Source organism: Silurus meridionalis, chromosome 1, assembly GCF_014805685.1.
Source record: "Silurus meridionalis isolate SWU-2019-XX chromosome 1, ASM1480568v1, whole genome shotgun sequence".
NCBI lineage: Eukaryota > Metazoa > Chordata > Actinopteri > Siluriformes > Siluridae > Silurus > Silurus meridionalis.
Window position 1 is genome coordinate 6,892,481 of NC_060884.1, and position 18,315 is coordinate 6,910,795.

The 18,315-nt window shown below is 35.9% G+C and overlaps 2 protein-coding genes across 11 annotated transcripts in view; one reads left to right on the top strand and one right to left on the bottom strand.

Moving 5' to 3' along the window:
- The window catches only part of inpp4ab (inositol polyphosphate-4-phosphatase type I Ab), a 62,696-nt gene that overhangs the window by 41,346 nt on the left and 3,035 nt on the right, over positions 1–18,315 (bottom strand). The window contains exon 1 of one of the 10 annotated variants that reach the window (XM_046857077.1): positions 11,050–11,972. The exons of the other annotated variants lie outside the window; for them this stretch is intronic. The gene's annotated coding sequence lies outside the window, so the exon portion shown is untranslated. Of the gene's footprint in view, positions 1–11,049; positions 11,973–18,315 lie in introns of those variants that run through there. 10 annotated transcript variants of the gene reach the window in all.
- The window catches only part of tmem182b (transmembrane protein 182b), a 33,424-nt gene continuing 17,251 nt past the window's right edge, over positions 2,143–18,315 (top strand). The window contains exon 1 of the mRNA XM_046857170.1: positions 2,143–2,437. Within this exon, the coding sequence (XP_046713126.1) occupies positions 2,435–2,437 (3 nt within the window). The 5' untranslated portion in view covers positions 2,143–2,434. The remainder of the gene's footprint in view (positions 2,438–18,315) is intronic.

Consider the following 18,315-nt stretch of genomic DNA (forward strand, 5'->3'; position numbering starts at 1 on the left):
AACATCTAAAGTGTGCAATCTGCTTTATCCTGTGTAGGGGTTCCAGATCTAGCCCTTCAAACATTATATGCTAGAGAGAAATACATCCTGAACAGTTTGTTGTATTCACACACCCATTTGCACCTAGGTTATATATTTTTTTTTTGTACGAGTACATGGAATGGAATTTATTCATACCTATGCACAACTGAATACTTGCATGGGAGAAAACCTGGAGAACCCAGAGAAAAACACTGCAGACAGAGGAAGAACAAACTTCACACAGTAACCCAAGCTCAGGATCAAACGGGGAACCCTGGAGCTGTAAGGCGGCAACACTACCTGCCGTTCCACCACGTCCGCCTTGATTTATTAATGACACATCAATCAGTTATTGGTTTTGCAACTGCTGGCAACATACAGCGGGGCCTGAACTTGAGCCAATAACACCCATTGCTGTTCAATATAGCTTATTAACTCACTGTTGCAAACACAGTGTTAGTTGTTAGGTTTATGTTAGGTTTGGTTTAATTTTATTGTCACTAAACAGTACAACTACAGAGACAATGAAATGCAGTTGCAGTTAACGATTAGTAGCTACGTTTAGCATAGTACAGATGAAGGGAAAAAGGCTGTTCTTGAGTCCATTTAAACTAATTATAATGTTGATAGTCAGGGATTATTTGAATTCCCATAATTCCTTGCTAATTTGAACAATGAGGTGGTACACTGGTCTGGTTTCTACAAAATTCACTGTGAAATTAAGCTACTGTGAGATGAAAATAATGGTTTACTGCGAAATGTAATTCTATGAAAACTGATTATTTGAACAGGTAATGTTTAGCAGTGCGTAATCCCAATAACCATTACTGGGCAATAAATGATAGTTTAGGCCTTTATACTGTAATATACTTTTGAGAAACACATCTTTTGTTTATTTGTTTGGAACATACACTGTCTCAAAAATACATTCTCATGATGACCACTGTTAGAAATAGAAGGGGTTACCATGCAGATTTTGTGTCATCATATGTTACCAACAGAGAAAACGAGATGCTAGGACATCCTTTAGAATATTAAACTGTTCAGTAAAATTCTAATTTCTAAATTCTAATTCAACACTCAGTATGACAAGTCAAATGGATAAAAAAAATTGACTGAACAATTTCAGGTTTACTCTAATACTTCTATCTAAATCTGTTAAACAGCTTAGAACATGGCATGTGTAATGGCAGACCACCACCCAAGTTTTGGGTGAGAGAAAAAAAAAGTAAAAAATACTCTAAAAGCAAATTAGGTAAAGAACACTTTATATTTGATTACATATCCGATTGCTTGCAATACCTTCATGAAGACATCCAATTGACATCAACAAGATGCTGTGTTCTTTTTTTGGTGAAGCTTTTCAAGGCTTAAGAATAGCACTTAGAACTAGCTCACTACACTTTAACATTTTTTTTATACTGGGCAACATACTGGGGCATTTAAATGCCCAGTGAGCTAGCTTAAACATTTATTATTTGTCCTGCCTGATAGTCCTTATCAGAGTTAAAGCAAACAATACTGTTTGCCTGACTACATGAGTCATGGAAAAATGACTGCTGTCTCAGGCACCAACTTCAAGTTAAAAAAATGAATGTGTCAGCGTGCTGAAATAAAACCTGTGTCTGTAACCCGAAAAAAAACCCTAAAACCATCCACAAATCCTGTCCAAACAAAGAGAACATGTGCCATTATTATAAATGCAAGTGTTTAAAGCACTGGATATTTTTGGCCACTGCATAAAACAGCCTTAAAAGGAACAGCAATTTATGGCAATTGGCAGACACCCTTGTCAGTGACTTACATCTAACTCAGTTATATGTTAAAAAAGAAGCAGCTGAGGATTAACCACTGAGCTTCTACTTTCCTAGCTAGATCTATCTTTATAGCTCAGTCTATATTCTTGCATGAGTCAGACAAAAAAAAAAGACTATTACAACACACACACAATTAGTCATACACAATTACACCATGTGCTGCAGAGATATGGTCACATGCCATGCATTTTTTGTTGGTAATGGGGGTAAAAGTTTGTGTGGATCATTTCCTGAATGGCAAGTTCACTTACTGTTTCTCCACCGATTTCCTTTTAATCTCTGTCTCTACATAATTCATTTCTTCTTCACATAGAGGGAAATGCAGGAGGTCCATTCCCTCCAGTTTTTACCTATTTTCTAATTCCCTGATTGTGGTAAGTCATGAAGCAAGGGTTTACCAACAACAGGGCTGCAGAACGGTACCGAGCCGTAGAGAAAGAATAAAACATTTTTAATGGTTATTTTATTTCCATTCTACTGTATTCCGTGGTCTGCTTTATTTTTCAAAATGGCAACTTCAGTCAATGCCAACTTCCCGCACTTGTTCCAGTCGCATTTATTTCTATGCATCGATAAGCTTGTGCTGATTCTGCATCATGGTGAGTTGAGTTACATTTTCATTCTATATGTAATAATTTAATAATTATTTAAATCACATAATACTACTAAATGATAATACTAGTAAAATGATATGCACATTATTGTGTTTAATATTGCGGGTATAAAGGGGAGATCAGAGAGTTGTGTACAGTTGTGTACAGTTATTTTGAGATCCTGACCTGAATATCAATCATGTATATTTAGCAAGTTTCTGACTGGCTGTTCAGTGTAATATGTCAGTACATGAAAGTAAAAGCAAACTAACATCACTATCAAGCTGCCTCAAACACACAAACCTTTAAAACACAAACGCAACTTGGTAGCTTAGTGGTTAATGCAGTTAAGGTTGGGATCTATACCACTAAGCCCTTGAGAAAGGCCCTTAACTGCTCAGATGTATAAATGAGATCAATGTAAGTCTTTCTTTCTAAAGGTTAAAGAGTTGATTAATGCTAAACCTAAGGATAAGAGTTACATTTGTGTTAATGCCATACATATAAATGTACACCACTTTTAGTACAATGCACTTACTGCTGCAGCTGAAGATGAAAGTGTATCTTTTCATATGGATTATGCTTTTTTTTTTTTTTAAGATGGGGGATTGCACACAATACAATAAAGCCTCACATAAGAGAATTTGCAATAAAACTGTTGTTTTGGTTAATTTATTGTTCAAACGATCACCATTGGATACATGCAGAGATGAGCAGTATTTATGATACATGTATTTCGAATATTAAATAAGATTTTGTCATTTGTATTCGATAGGTTTGATGCAAATGGCTTTAGTTTGTGTCTCAAAATACTATTGTATTTTTGTAGTTTTAAAATACTGTAAAATACTATTTAAGATGATTACATGATGACATCATAAAAATGCGGCCTCTGATTGGAGCCTACTGAGTAGTTTACCCAGACTGAGATCGGTTTGAGATCAGAACAGAAAACTGATCCGTATGGAAGAAGGAGGTGAAGGTAAGAAACGTACAGGCGGACAGATTTCTAATAGGAGTCCAATGATCGATAAATAAATATTTGATTGCCCAATATTGTACCCTAATTGAATCATGATTTTGCATACCATTCCATGAATGACTGCCTGACACATTATATTATTATATTTATGATTTCCAATCAAATGACTAATCAGTTAAAAACTAGTTGGTATGAATACGGATGCCATCAGTCATCTTCTTATGAATGACTTGTTTGTCAGAAGTAATTAAATTAAGATTCAATAATGAGTCATTCACAAGATGGTAAAATTTCAACTTTTGGTGACTTTAAAACTACCGTAATTTCCGGACTATTAAGCGCACCCAAATATAAGCCGCACCCACTGATTTTTACAAAACTTTTTATTTTGAACATAAATACGCCGCACCTGTCTATAAGCCGCAGGTTCCTACATTGAAACTAATGAACTTTACACAGGCTTTAACGAAAGACAGTGTCTGTTACACGGCTTGTATCTAAACAGTAGCCTACCAAGAAAGTCATTGTTCACTGTCTTCCTCCTTCCTTTCACAATTTCTCTCGGGAGTTTATCTTTTGGCATCGTCGTGCGTTTAAAAATCACCATCGGTGAAGCTTTTCTCCCAATGCCGTGCAGCTCAGAACACAGGTGAAGTGCTTTTTTTTTATGCCCGGTTGTTTTCAGCGTGACGAATGATTCGCATTTCCTGTAGACAGTCCGAGTGAGAGGCAGGTCAAACGTCAGAGGAATATAAAGAGTTTAATTGGTTCACCGGAACCCGTTCGGCAATTTAATTGGTCTAGTGTTATGGGGCTCAGTTTTTTGGCTTGAAGCTTGTGAAACCGAGAAAAACCCAGGAAAAATCCATAAATTAGCCGCTTCGTTGTTTAAGCCGCGGGGTTCAAAGAGTGGGGAAAAAAGTAGCGGCTTATAGTCCGGAAAATACGGTAACCTATATCTTGGAGATCACATGGATTATGTATGTGGTTATGTAGTTAAGTGATCTTTTAGAAATTTTATGATTCCTTGTAAAAGTATTTTTAAGCAATTTTTAAATACAAAAATACAGTAGTTTATTTTAATACATAGTGAGGCTGCTGTATTTAGTAGTTTATTTTGATACACCTAAAGTGAAGGTATTTGGTATTTTATTTTAAAATACATTTTGATTGACCTTTGCCCAACACTGGATACATAAATAATAATTTTTACTAGTCTTGTCGAGCAGTAAATAGAAAAACTGACTACGGACAAATAACTTGGATCATTTGAATTATGAAATTACATGCACATAAACGCCACCACTATAAGCATCTATAAGCCTCAAAACACAGGCTAAATTACTAGCCATGGAGCTATATTTCTGACACTATTTCTTAATAAATAAAACTAAATCTAAATCTGCATATTAAACTATTTAAAAAAGTACCAGATTTTTAAATGGACTTAAATTGTTGATTTTGAAAGTGAGAGCACACATAACTGGAAGCTCAGGTCTCCAAACCGGCTGTTCCTTATAGCTGAGTAAACAGCCTTCCACAGATGAAGGATGCTTCGTCTACTACAGTGTCTGAGGGTTTTTTCCAGCCTGATAATGATATTGAACCGCCATGTTTAATCCTGGCCTCGGCAGTGTCTGAAAACAAGTCTGGATCGACCACTGCCAGCTTGTATCTGCCATTGTGAACTGCCTAAGAGCGATCAGGAAGTGCTGTGCCACCCGTGGCTATTTTAGACGTTTTAACTAAATTTGATTTAGTTTAAAAGGAGAACTACTACATAACGTCTTAACGATCCTTCAGAAACCAAGATCATGCAAGTTTACACTTTACCATCAAAGCTTCAGATCTACATTAACCAATATAAAACAGAAAATAGAACTGTAGAATTGGCTTCATCTTGCCTGAAATTGTCAGACAACTTAAAAGTACAAATTGTCCACTTGGCTTACCATCTTTCTTCTCTTCTTTATGTCCTGCATTAGCCTTACTCTACATGCACCAGATCAGGCACCACTTAATATTTTCAACAAGTAATAAAAAAAACCCCAGACTTAATCTTAAGTAAAATAGAAAAGAAATGTATGTGGGTAATATTAAAATAATGAGATACTTCTTACACAAAGAAAATACTTTTACCATCTATTACTATTTATTATGCTTATCATGATCCCAAGTATTTTATAACCAACTGTGCAATAATATCAATAATAATATGCAATAATAACATTTTTTTTTGTTTTAAAGAAGAATCATTTAACTAGTAGTTTTCTTTAGAAGGCAGATTTGCATGGCATTAAAACCAGGATCATATATCTTTACACTTTAATTTGCATTAAAGCAACAGATCTACAGTATAGTCGCCTACATAAAATGGAAAAAACCTTTTACCGTCGATTACTTGTCATGCTGTATGCGACGGTCCCAATAATTATTTTATAACTGACGGTGCATTAATATTTCACGATGATGAAATCTACTTTGTTTTAACTAGGCAGCATAACATTACATTTATGTTTTCATAATATATAAAACAAACTGTAGATGAGCTGTATAATCCTTTAATTCTTCCCATTTTGCATCTCTTTTTGTCCTTCCTTACAGACATATCTATCAAATAAAATGTGCTTTGTTTTACATCAATGCTTTGTCTGTAGCAGTCCTACAAGTTCTGTGTCATTAAGTGACCTCCTCCAAATTAGTGGGAAAAAAATGTGATTAATAACAATTTCTTGTTATGAATCAATCACTTTTTTAAAAGTTATTCTACAAGAACCTGAATTCTGATTATTTGGCTGATCATTGGGTTGATCACGGTAGTCTGACCAACGAAACTCTTAGGATTAATGAGGAAAAAACTAGAAATAATTTTAAGTTCCATTTATAGAGTTCTGTGAACTAGAACAAGGATCTGGGGAAAGCTTTTTTTAAAGCTAATCCCCTAGTGACTGCCTAACACACTTTTCTTGTGATATGACCTGCTGAAAGTGGCACACATACGTGACCTGGAGACCATTACTGCAGGGTGAGGATAAGGAAATAAGGACTGTAACATTATTAAATTTACTATAAAATCACGCGTTCTTTTTTTTTTACAATAGTTGGCATGAGCAGCAAGCCTGCTGGAGTAGACTAAACCACTCCTGGGAGAGCTGGTGTGAACATACTCGCCTTTCTATTATGCGATGTGTGAACCTGTGACAAGAGAACCCATATAGCTGTCTCTAGCTTTTAGTGTCACTCTCACATCTATTAGAGCCTCAAGTGATAATGACAGCCAATGTGACACTGAAGAGTTGGAAATCATTAAACTAGCCCTGCATGCAAATATACTTCAAAATAATGCAGGCAAGATTTTGTTGATGAAAAAAATTAAAATAAAATCTGGTCAGAGACTTCTCACCATGATAAGCAATTGTAGATAAAATCTGATTCTATTCATTGTAGCAACCTTTCGCCACAGGAAACCTTCTAAATGTAAAAAAAAAAAAGAAAAACAAAATTCCCAATAAACAAAATTCTGTATTAGAATTACTGAGGCAAATTATTAGTTTCTCTCTCTTTTATCATTTCTGAGAGACACATAAATGTTCCTTTTATTTATATGCAACAAACTAGGCAATTTAATGTTGTGATGATTTGCTTTGAACAAAAAGAAACTTAAACTCCTAAACTCCTCCTTTAGCATCCAGTTTGTTTCTTTAAACATTCAGCTAAAATACTCATCCAAGAGCAGTTTGGTAGGATGTAGGTGCTGTGACTGGGCAGGCCATTCCATGATAGATAACACTCCAGCAGACTGTTTGCCATCTAAATGCTCACAGATTTTGGACGCATGCTTTCGGGTAATTTTCATGTTTTTTTTGGTGAAGTTAGTTCCAATAAGCCATAGTCCAGGTGGAATTTTATAGTGTTGAAGTGAAGAATCTGTCTCCAGCATTTCTTTTTCAAACCAGCTTTTACCTCCATGTTTATCTGTGGGTGTAAGGCAGACTGCTAACATCTTACAAAAATTCTTGTTAAAGCCAAAAAATTGTCAAATTTGATCTGTCCACAGAACTGTCTTTTAGTGATTCACTGCCCAATTCTTGTTTTTGCTTTAGTTTTTTTTGCATATAAACAAATTTAACATGTATGTGTCTCAAAACAGTACAAGTTTTTAGGTTGTGACAGGCACTGTATAGACTGATTTATTTTTTAGTTATTAACACACACACACACACACACACACACACACACACACACACACACACACACACACACACACACAGATATATATATCAAATTAACCAATAACTTTAAAATGCAAATACAAAAGGGCATCAACAGATGATCACATTACCTTGAATGACTACCCTTTATTGACTTTAAGGCTGCAAAATAATTTATATTAATATTCTTTTAAAAATCCTCAAATGGACTAGCACCTATTTACAGATGCCCTCTGTCTATGCACAATCCACTGAGATCCATTCTGATCAGAGGTCTTTAACTATTCCTAAGGCAAGACCAAAGCCGAGAGGGAATCGGGCTGTTTCTGTAGCTGTATTGAGGTCTTTCACCTTGAGTTAAAAGTGTTTAAACAGTTTCTGATTTTACATCAATCTCACTTGTTTTCTCTGGCTTTTAATGTTTTGTAGAGATCAAGGAATATCCTGTATAGTATTTTTTTTTGTTGAAAGTTTCTATACTTTTTAATTACTGTACAGCACTCTGGTCAACATTCGGTTGATTTAAAATGTGCTTTATAAATAATATTACATGAGTACAAAATTTTAAGTTGAGAGAGAAGATTTCTGGCTGAATATAAAACGCAGATGGGACCTGTTTTTTTTCAGCCATTGTGGTTTTTCTTTAACCTGTTTACCCGTTTTACCTAATGTTGTATGCCAAGAGTTGTAGAGGATGTCTGAATGCACCAACATGACATTTCACTTCACTTGAACTAGGAAACCAAAACCTGTTCTAGCATGTCGATGACTCTTTGCACAAAGCCAGCTCTCAAACGTGTGCTTTACATTGGGTTAGAGTGGAAGATCATGAGTAGGCGTTTATAAAGCTCTGACCTTAATCCAATTGAATACCTGGGTTGATTTGAATGCTGAATGCAACCCAGGCCTCCTCACCATAAATCAGTACTTGCCATTACTAATGTGGAAGGGTGAGTTCATAATCAAACACAAATCTGACATCCAAGTTCACAAACTATTGTTTACATAATGTATGTCGTTTAGACAAAAATGATCATTCTAAATTGGGACTTGTGGGTTAACACCACTTTCTGTTTAAAGACCATCCGAGAAGCTGGGTTTATCCATTATCACTTCCAAAGATATGTTTATCTCATTTTCCACAGGCTGCTGAACTGAGAGTGGAGCTCAGAAACCATAAAAGGGCAAACCCTACTTTTGCTTTCTGTCTGCGAGCCAAACTTCCAAATTACCTACATGCACACGTGTTAACGACGAGGACGGTGAAGAGACCTGAACCACCCTCAGAAATGACATTTCATTGCTTATCCAACACTCCCACACTGAATACTAGAAGTACAGCACTAAACTCAACAGGCTTTTCTCTGCTGCAGGTCTTTGCTAGTCTGCCCACATACACATATTTATTGCACAGTCAGTCTGTGACAGAGCGCACACACATGCGCACACGCACACACAAACACTGATGTACCTGAATTTTCTCCCTGAGAAAAAAAATGTCCAAATAATAAATATTTTCGATACATATAACTGAAAGAACATATAGTGGGAGTAACTTCCTGTTCTAGAGCTACACAAGTGGTAAAAAAAACCCCACAAATAGATTCTGGCTTGGTGAGAAATTACTCTTAAGTATACATAAATTAGATAAACATAGATTAAATAAATATTACACGCATAATATTGCACAGTAGTTTTAAATTCTCATTTCTGATTGGTCGGAAGATCTCCTGCTTTAAATATGATGTCAGCGGAAGGTAATGTACTCATTTCACATTGTTACTTGAGTGAAATGAGAAAATAAATGTATTAAAAGTAAAAGGTACCAATCTACAAAAACTATAATTTAATAATCCACGCAACTTAATGTTTCATTGTCCTGCAGAACATACCTTTACTAAGGAGAGCGTTTTCCTTCCTAACATTGCTGGAATATGCAAAGAAATAATTTTACTGTGCTGTAATGTGCCTGTGACAAGTAAAAAGTCTAATTTGACGCACTTTAAAAAAGCCAGGCGTGTTTTTCTGAAATGTAGTAGATTAAAAAGAAAGAAATTTAAATGTAGTCAAATAAAAGTTTCCCAAAATAAAAATTATCGTAATACATTCCTTATACTCATAAAATATGTACATTTTTACAGAATCTATACACTATGTATACAACAGAGATGTTTGAAAAGACTCTGGTAAAAGTTGACTACAGTTTTTCATTCAAGTTAAAGTAAAGACGTTGGGGCTCTGACATGTACTTAAGTAAAAAGTAGCGATGACTACTAAATGTTTTAATGTTACGCTGGTAACTGGACCTCATATCATATTAATATATTAATACAAAATAGTTTCACATTTTGTTACCTAATGAATGTATCCAGACTGAACAACCACCGTATAGAACACAAGCAGAGAAAAAATAATGACGATCATGTGATCAGAAATCTGCATGTTTTCTGACAGGATTTCTGTTTCTCTGGAATGACAAGCTGCATTTTATTCGTGCTTTCTTAACTGCAAAAGATAATCTGATAAGCAAAAGGGTGTTTCAAGCTGCTACAAAGTGTTTAAGGGCACTAACCAGTTTCGAGGCTCATGGACATGAAAATGTACAATGAAATTAAAATCTTAGTGTTAGCAAATTTATGGTGTTATCAAAAGATAATGCCTCAAAACCATACTGTTATTGGTAAATAATTAATTTATAGTGTTAAGTGGAATAGTCACAGTATAGTGGAATAGTGAAATAGTCACAGTAACATTTACTACATCGCAGTTGATCTATTTGCTATAACGGCAGACCTGACGTGCCAACAGAGTGAGCGTAATACTCAATGGTCTTACACTCCTTGGGTTCAGAAGGTAATACAAAGCTATTGATTATTTTAGTAAAGTATTTTACAGATTATTAAAGAGCAATACTAAATATACAAGAAAAAAATAAGACGGGTCTCTTAAAATAAACAAGTAATTTGTTACCTTTTTAGAAAAATTAAGATTTTTATTGTTGGAATTGCAAACAAATTATCTGTAAATACTGAACCCATTTAGTGAATTTGATTGCAATATTACATCAAAAAGAAAATACAAATATATATACAGTGTGTGTATATATATATATATATATATATATATATATATATATATATATATATATATATATATATATATACACACACCATATATATTAACCTTTAGCCTGAATTTTCTTCTTGGCCGTCGCTGTTTTCTCCCCATTCCTTCATTTATCATTCTGCAGGGTCTTCTGTGTTTACCTGTCCAGGGGTCTTATTTGTGTTTTCCACAAAAAGATTTATAAAAAACAATCTTTACGGTAAAACATGCATACCTGTAAGTAAACTGAGCCCTGCGTACACGCAAAATGGAAAAACAGGAAACAACTGGCAACACAGATAACCAATTCCCCTTCTTACCTTCTGTTTAAATGAGATGCAGTCCAGTTCAGCGGGTGGTGCGTCAGTATTAATGGTCCGTGGGGAAATACAGTGTTCTGTGTGTAGTTTAATGGACTAAACGAAGAATCAAGGTAAATAATTTGAAATATTGCACTTTGGTTATGCTATGATCGCTTTTAACAACAAATGAAACCTTGTACAACTTTCTTAACACCACACCCTGTGGTTTCTCTAAAGCACGCCATCTGTGGAGATCCTCTGGTGCACAAGAAGTGCTGATCTATCCCAGCTGTTTCCTTTGCAAGAGTGGTTTATGAAAACAGAGGCAAAGCTGCAACTACTATTGTGCTACTGGAGAGAAAAACAACCAGGCCTTCATTTCTCAGAGCAACTTATCAAAACACACACCAAAGACACTTGGTTAGAAAAAACAAACATATTCTTTATCCATAGTCTGCACTAATGCACACCACTAGCAAACTAGCCTGCACTACGTTATTACATTACTTTATCTTCCACATTTTAGTTTACAGCCAACTGAAAACATAAAACAAAGTTAAGAATGAGATTTAAAGCCATAAATCTTAGATTTTGCTCACTACATCATCATCATCATCATCTGCATGATTCTTCTCAGTGTGTGGATTAATGCTAACGGCATGGCGACTTCCCCAGAACGCTTAGCATCTAGCCTGCAACTTGCTTTTGTTAAGCCTCTTTTTCTCCATCATGAAGACTCTCCAGATGGCTGACATTGATCATGGGCTGGTGCTATAAACGCATCCTGGACCCCTCAAGCCTTTGTGTATTTGTCGTGAAGGCAGCATGAAAAAATAAAAAAAGGACAAGGCCTGTTATTCAAAGTAGAGCATGCATAATTTCTTTAGAAGGCAACCCTTTCATATGAAAATGAGCCTCGGTCATCCTCCATGTGTTTTAGATCTTCCTTTCGCTCTCTCTACATACACCCACAAACACTTATGCCCCCTGAAACATGGGTATTGAGATATATGTATGTATGTATATTACACACCATTTTTTTTTTTATCTGCTTTAGACAATTGTGCTGCAAATTATTAGGCAGGTGCTTCTGACACACCAAACTGTGTGTGCGCTTGCATAAGAGAACATAACTTCCCCATACGAACAGGTGGCAGTAATCTGTATTCGGTATCCAAACAAGGAAACCGAAAGAACTAGAACTGTAAATATATAAAGCAAGCAGCTTTTGCACCAGCAGCGATCATTGCAAATAGATTCGTGTAGCTTTTTTCAATCATAATTGCTAAGTTGCAGACAAGTGGCAAGAATGACTGTTTTATTTAGTTTTTCTCATTCGCTAAGATAAACAGCCAATCAGAGTTTTCTTTCTTGCTGACGAGCCTCGGGACCAATTAGACATGCAAAATTATCTAAAAAAAACAGCTGATGCCGTCCGACTAAAGCCAACAGTCGACTGATGATCTAAAACCACCTGACGTTGCCCAACGGCCAACTGTCAGCTTGGTGTGGCTGGGGTTTTAATTTCTTATTCTTTGTTCTTAATCTAGCCATATATATTTTATTGCTTACATATGATGCTCCTTTTGAAAAGAGAATGAGAGTAACATTTGGAGAGAGAACCGAGTACATTTTTGGAACTGTCTTGTGAGTGAACCTCCAACCAGCTGTAGTTTAAAATCAGAAAATTTGATTGATCCCATAGGAAAACTGTTTTTTTTTTTTTTCTGATTGATTCAGACTATAAAACTAAAGCTGGTAGTTAAGGCTACAGGTAGGTACGGTACCAAAACCTGTTAACAAGTGCACTGATTGGAGAGGCTTGTATTGTTGAATAAATGTTGAAGCAATTTTGTATCATGTCTTATTAATTAGATTTTATGAGATGAAAACCCATATCAGTCAACCTCTAATATGCATGTATAGAGACATATGCATAGTCCTGTATAACACACACATTTGTTCAATAGCTAATCCCTATCACCAGCCGAGATCTAACTTAAACTCTGAAATCTTAACTCTAAAATGTCACTCTGCAAATCAATTTATAGACAAAAGCTCTTCAGCCACATAATCGAAAAACCCATTTTGTGTGCTCGACAAAAAAAGTACGAGCCTACAAATACAAACATCTCCGATAATAGCTGGCCCTTTTTTTTTTTTTTTTTTAATGTGCCAAAACTTGTTCTCATAATAGTTTCTGTGAAACGCTCGCTAGCCACTTCACCACTTCAGCTCTCCTTTCTCTTTCTCTCTGTGTGTGTAAATAACAGGAAGTTTCTTGCTTCATTGGAAATGACTGCTGTTCACTGTTATACTAGCAGCAGTGAGCAAGCAGTGGGCGTTTCTCATGCTTACACTTTAGCGGCAATTACAAAAGCGTCAAATTTAAATCAAGATAAATAAAATGAATCAATGGCTGACTACAAATATGTAGACGTACAGGGATGGTGAAAGGTTTTGCTAAAAGGTGGCTAAAGTTTTTTATTGCACTTTTGCTCATATGGCTGGAAAGTGAAAGCTGTGGTTTTTGTGTGTTTTATCTTGAGGAGGTATGGTCGCAGTGTTGAGTTCCTACAGCTCAAGGTTTGATCCTGAGCTCAGGTCTTCTTGGGTTTTCTCAGGGTTCTCAAAAAAAAAAATCTCTAGATTTGACCAGGCTAAAGTGTCTTCCTTTCATACACTATATGGACAAAAGTATTGGGACACCATACTATAGAGCCATATATGGTTCTTTCAGAATTTGTCATCACAAATTGGAGGCAAACAACTGTATAGGATGTCTTTGGATGTGGTAGATTTACTTTTTTCCGATACATAAACCGGGAGATCCAAAACTGTTCAATCAAGATAATGCACAATGTGAGCTCCATGAAGATATGATTCTCATAGAGTTATGTAAAAGTTAATAAAATTAAAAGTTATGAGTGGCCCGCTTTAGAGCTCTGACCTACACCCTATTGAACACTTTTGGAATATATTGAAATGCTGAATGCAATAAGTAAACCATCCGAACTCCATGGCAAAGTGAACGATTTTATTTCACTAATAAATTCCTGACTTTATTTTATTTTGAGTACAGAGTTAGGTGGGTGGGATGTATTTCACTATAGGGGTGCTCATTTGGCTAAGTCATAGCCACCAATTAGCATTTGGCTACTAGCGTCTACTTATTATTAATGTGTGGCTTGGCTAGTCATGTAAAGATCGCGATGCACAGATTGCGTGCGAGTATGCCTGTGTGTCTGTGGTGTTGAGGTTAGCACAATTAGTCTTGCCTAAAGAAGCAGGAAACTACAAGAGCTAGTTCACTAATTATAAAGGCCTCATCATTTAAGGGCTCAACGGAAGACATATTATAGCTTTAAAAAAACTCTAAAAAGAATAGTTTTAAATGGTAAAGAATAAATATAGCATAAAGCATATCTCAAAAACCCCAAATCTTCACCAAGGGAGAGTAAAGCAGTGTTGAAGTTCAATGTAAAAGGCATGGTTTATTATTTACAAATTGGTTCTGCTAAAACCATAGACTCGGATTGTAGACAACACATAAGCCAGCATGCTTTATATTTACTATTTCGGGTTTGGTTAATTATTTTTTCCACCCATGCAAAGGTGATGGATATGAAAGAGACATGAAAAGCAGGGGCTAAACACAACTGATGCAAACAAAGTGGCCTGTGCTCTATGCTGGTTAAGAGTGCCAGGAAAATAGTGGAGAACTGCTGAGGGGAAACATAAACCAAACAGTTTTTATTGAAACTCTTTCAGATATGAATTTATAGCTGTTCTTATTAGTAAACATAAGGCTCAACACGATTTATGCTACTCATAAATGCCTTTAATTGTGTGTGGTGGTTCTGGAGCAGTTGCTTCAGTAGAAAAAAATTTCAAGCAAAATTAGCTTTAGCTGCCTAAATAGATCATTTTAGGCAAGTAACCTCTGCAATTAATACAAAACTGAAATGGTAAATGTCCACACACAAATATTTAATTTCTTTACACTACTGCAGACATTAACTAGACCACAATTTCTCACTAAAACTGTATTTGCAGTACTGCCATCTTGCATATCCCACATCCATGAAGTTATAAGCAAGTGTACACACACTTCTGTCTTTTACCAAATGCTAGGTTCTCCACATTCTAAATGAGCATCAAAATATTCAGCTTAAAACACCTCGATCTCACAGCTGAGCTGAGTCTATACTGGCTGTTGAAGACAGTTCTTCATTAATCACACAACATCATTTCCAAGATGTAGACGACCACGACTGCACAGTGGATCGTGTCCATGGAAAGCATCAGGATGAACATTATGTAACACTTCAGAAAGCCTGCTGTGGTGAATGTTCTTTTATTTTTTTGCAAAGTCATCTTTTCAGGCAAAGCAGGTAGGGATTCAAACTGGTGCAGCCTTATAAAATTAGACAAATACTTTTTATTTAGAAAACAGTGTATATTGTAAAGAAATTGACTGAGACTTAAGTGCTTAAGTGGAGAATATATAAGCAGCTTGACCAGAGAAAGTCATTAAAAAAAGATCTGATATAAGTAAATCATGCTATTTTTAACATACTGTACAAACAAGCAAGAGCAGCTGAATAAGATTTTATAAACAGAGGAAAGTCAAAACCATTTCATATGCTGTACATTTAAATGCCTTCAAGAAATCAGTTGGCCAATTTTATTTGCAAAGTCATTTGCATTTGCAAAACCCCTCTGGCTGCATGAGACATGTATAGCCTGCAGAGCTTGCGATGGTCTGTTTTCTCAGATGCCAAGCAGCATTTTAAACCTTTTACCACAAAGAATGTATACACAAATAAAAATATAATAAAACAAAACAAGAGAGAGTATATAAGCAAGGCTTTGAGTCACTACTAGCAATCAGAACAGCTTTGGTGTTCCTAATAATAAATGGTATAAATCTCTGGAACGATACTGGACAAATAAACACAATTCTACCAAAAAACATACCCTGAATTGGTAGCTTGATAATCATGGAATAGTATGAAAACAGTCATGAAAGGCTCTCTAACCTATTGCTCCTGTATAAGAATTACTTTGGTTAAAATCTGGTGATTTGGTGACTGACACCTGTTTTCCTTATCTAACCATTGAATGAGCCCTCTTCTACTGCAGATGGAGGTTGGGATCACCCTGGAAGAGAGCGCTCGCATCCGGAGAGAAATAAAGATAAAGAGCATTTAATACTGAGCTGCAGCGATGCCTGCCTCTAAGAGGACAAGTGGAACATGTCAACAAAATGCCTCCTACAAGCACAACCAAGCCACTGTAGCCCTCACTGTAGAGGTCAAGCATGTATTGTAAATATGTACTCGCCCACTTGTTGGGAATATGGTGAAAGATGACTCATTGGAATAGATCACTTTTTCCAACATCTCTGTAGATGGTGATATTTAAATAACAATGACAGGTAACCCACTCAACTCCAAGCAAAATGGTGGACCGCTCTTCTCTGTCGAGTTAAACATGCTCCTGAGGTATCAGCAACCGGTGTTCCTGTCCCTTTGCTCTCTTCAGATCTGCCTTGTTCATCAAGGCCCCCTGCCTCTGGTTGGTGTTCTCTTAGATTGGAGGACACTTTGTGGAGCTGTGGATGATTCTGCATTACGGCCTTTAGATCCATAAGATTACTGAGCAACACGGGAGATTTGAGGATGGATCTGGACTGTCAAAAGTCTACTACAATAGCTCAGGACCATAGGTTGCATTTAATCACTGCACAGCTTAGTAACAATAAACTGTAATGAATGGACATTGATGAAAATCCCTTTTGTGTCTGGTTCTTGTCAATATTGCTTCCTCATGCCATCTCATGGAGTTTTTCCCTGCCACATTCACCACTGGCTTGCTCACTTGGGATAAACTTATAATTATAAGGAACAGACTTGTACATACTTTTATTAACGCTTAATCTGTGTAAAGCTGCTTCGATACAATGTCCACTGCTAAAAGTGCTCTACAAATAAAGATAAAATTTAAATTGAACTGAAATTGGACGATCTACATCAGTCGTTGTGCTGATATCCAGTTTAACAGCGTAGGTAAAGATTAGGATCGCCTTGTTGAGCTAGCAGATTGCAGAACATATATTTGCAATCGCATCGGCTGATGGAAATAGTGCAGGAAATGGCGCAGTTTTAACACAAAAGCAGGTGATGTAATTGTTTTTGGACATCTTGCTATGATAAGCGTTTTTATTTATTTATTTTTAAACGTTCTCTCATTTTCAGGTCTATTATATTAATGTGAACATTGCCTAAGTAGTCTGTGAAAATTAAGAAGAAAGATGACAGAGCTGAGAAGATACAAATGAAAAGAAAAAATGTCCATACTATGTGGATCATCTTTTTTTAAAGAACTACATGGCAAGATCTTAAACATATACATATATATAATTTTTTTTAACCCCACTTGTATAGTAGTCTAAAATGTTCACTAGTAACATTCTTTTTCTCATTAAATAAGACTATTGCAAGTGAAAGGAAAACCTTTCAATCAGGCAAAAGTTCATGGCTGATGTTGGAAGCAGAGCTCCATAAAAATATCACCTGACATCAATGAACAAGGTGTGTCTTTCAATATAGGCATGATGTGGGTTGTTCTGATTTGGAAAATGTTTTGCATTTCCAATATACCTCAGACTCTCCTTATCCATGCTTTCGCTTCACACACACACACACACACACACACACACACACACACAAAATACAACTCTCGCAATAACACTCTTTTTTGAACATGATATAAGCAAAGATACAGCTCTCTGTCATGGCAAATACATTTAACAGCACATACTTCCCCAATGTTCACTAGCAAACACGATTTCTTACCAAATAAATCTCAGACAGCTAATAAAAGAAAAAAGAAAAAAAGATGATGGACTCATCAGCTATCTAACCTTGACAGCTGAGGCTTAATCCCCTGTAAGAGCAGACAGTTACAGATAATCACAAGTGAACTAAGACAGTCCTCCTGTCAATAACAAGGAATTCAGAGGGTTCCTGTGAAGGACACAAAATGGGAAAACCCGGAATTCACGGTAGTTTGGATTTTGATGTCATCTTTAATTTGTTGATTTTGGGAACGTCTAGCTACATTCAAATTGCTAAACAACTGACACAACTGAATGGCAATAACATTGCTTAACAATTTGTGATTGGTATAAATAAAACTTTCTTTTTATAAACTTAAAAATATTCAATTTGATGTGGCTTTTGTCTCAGTTGAAGTTTTTTCATCACGTTATGACTTTTT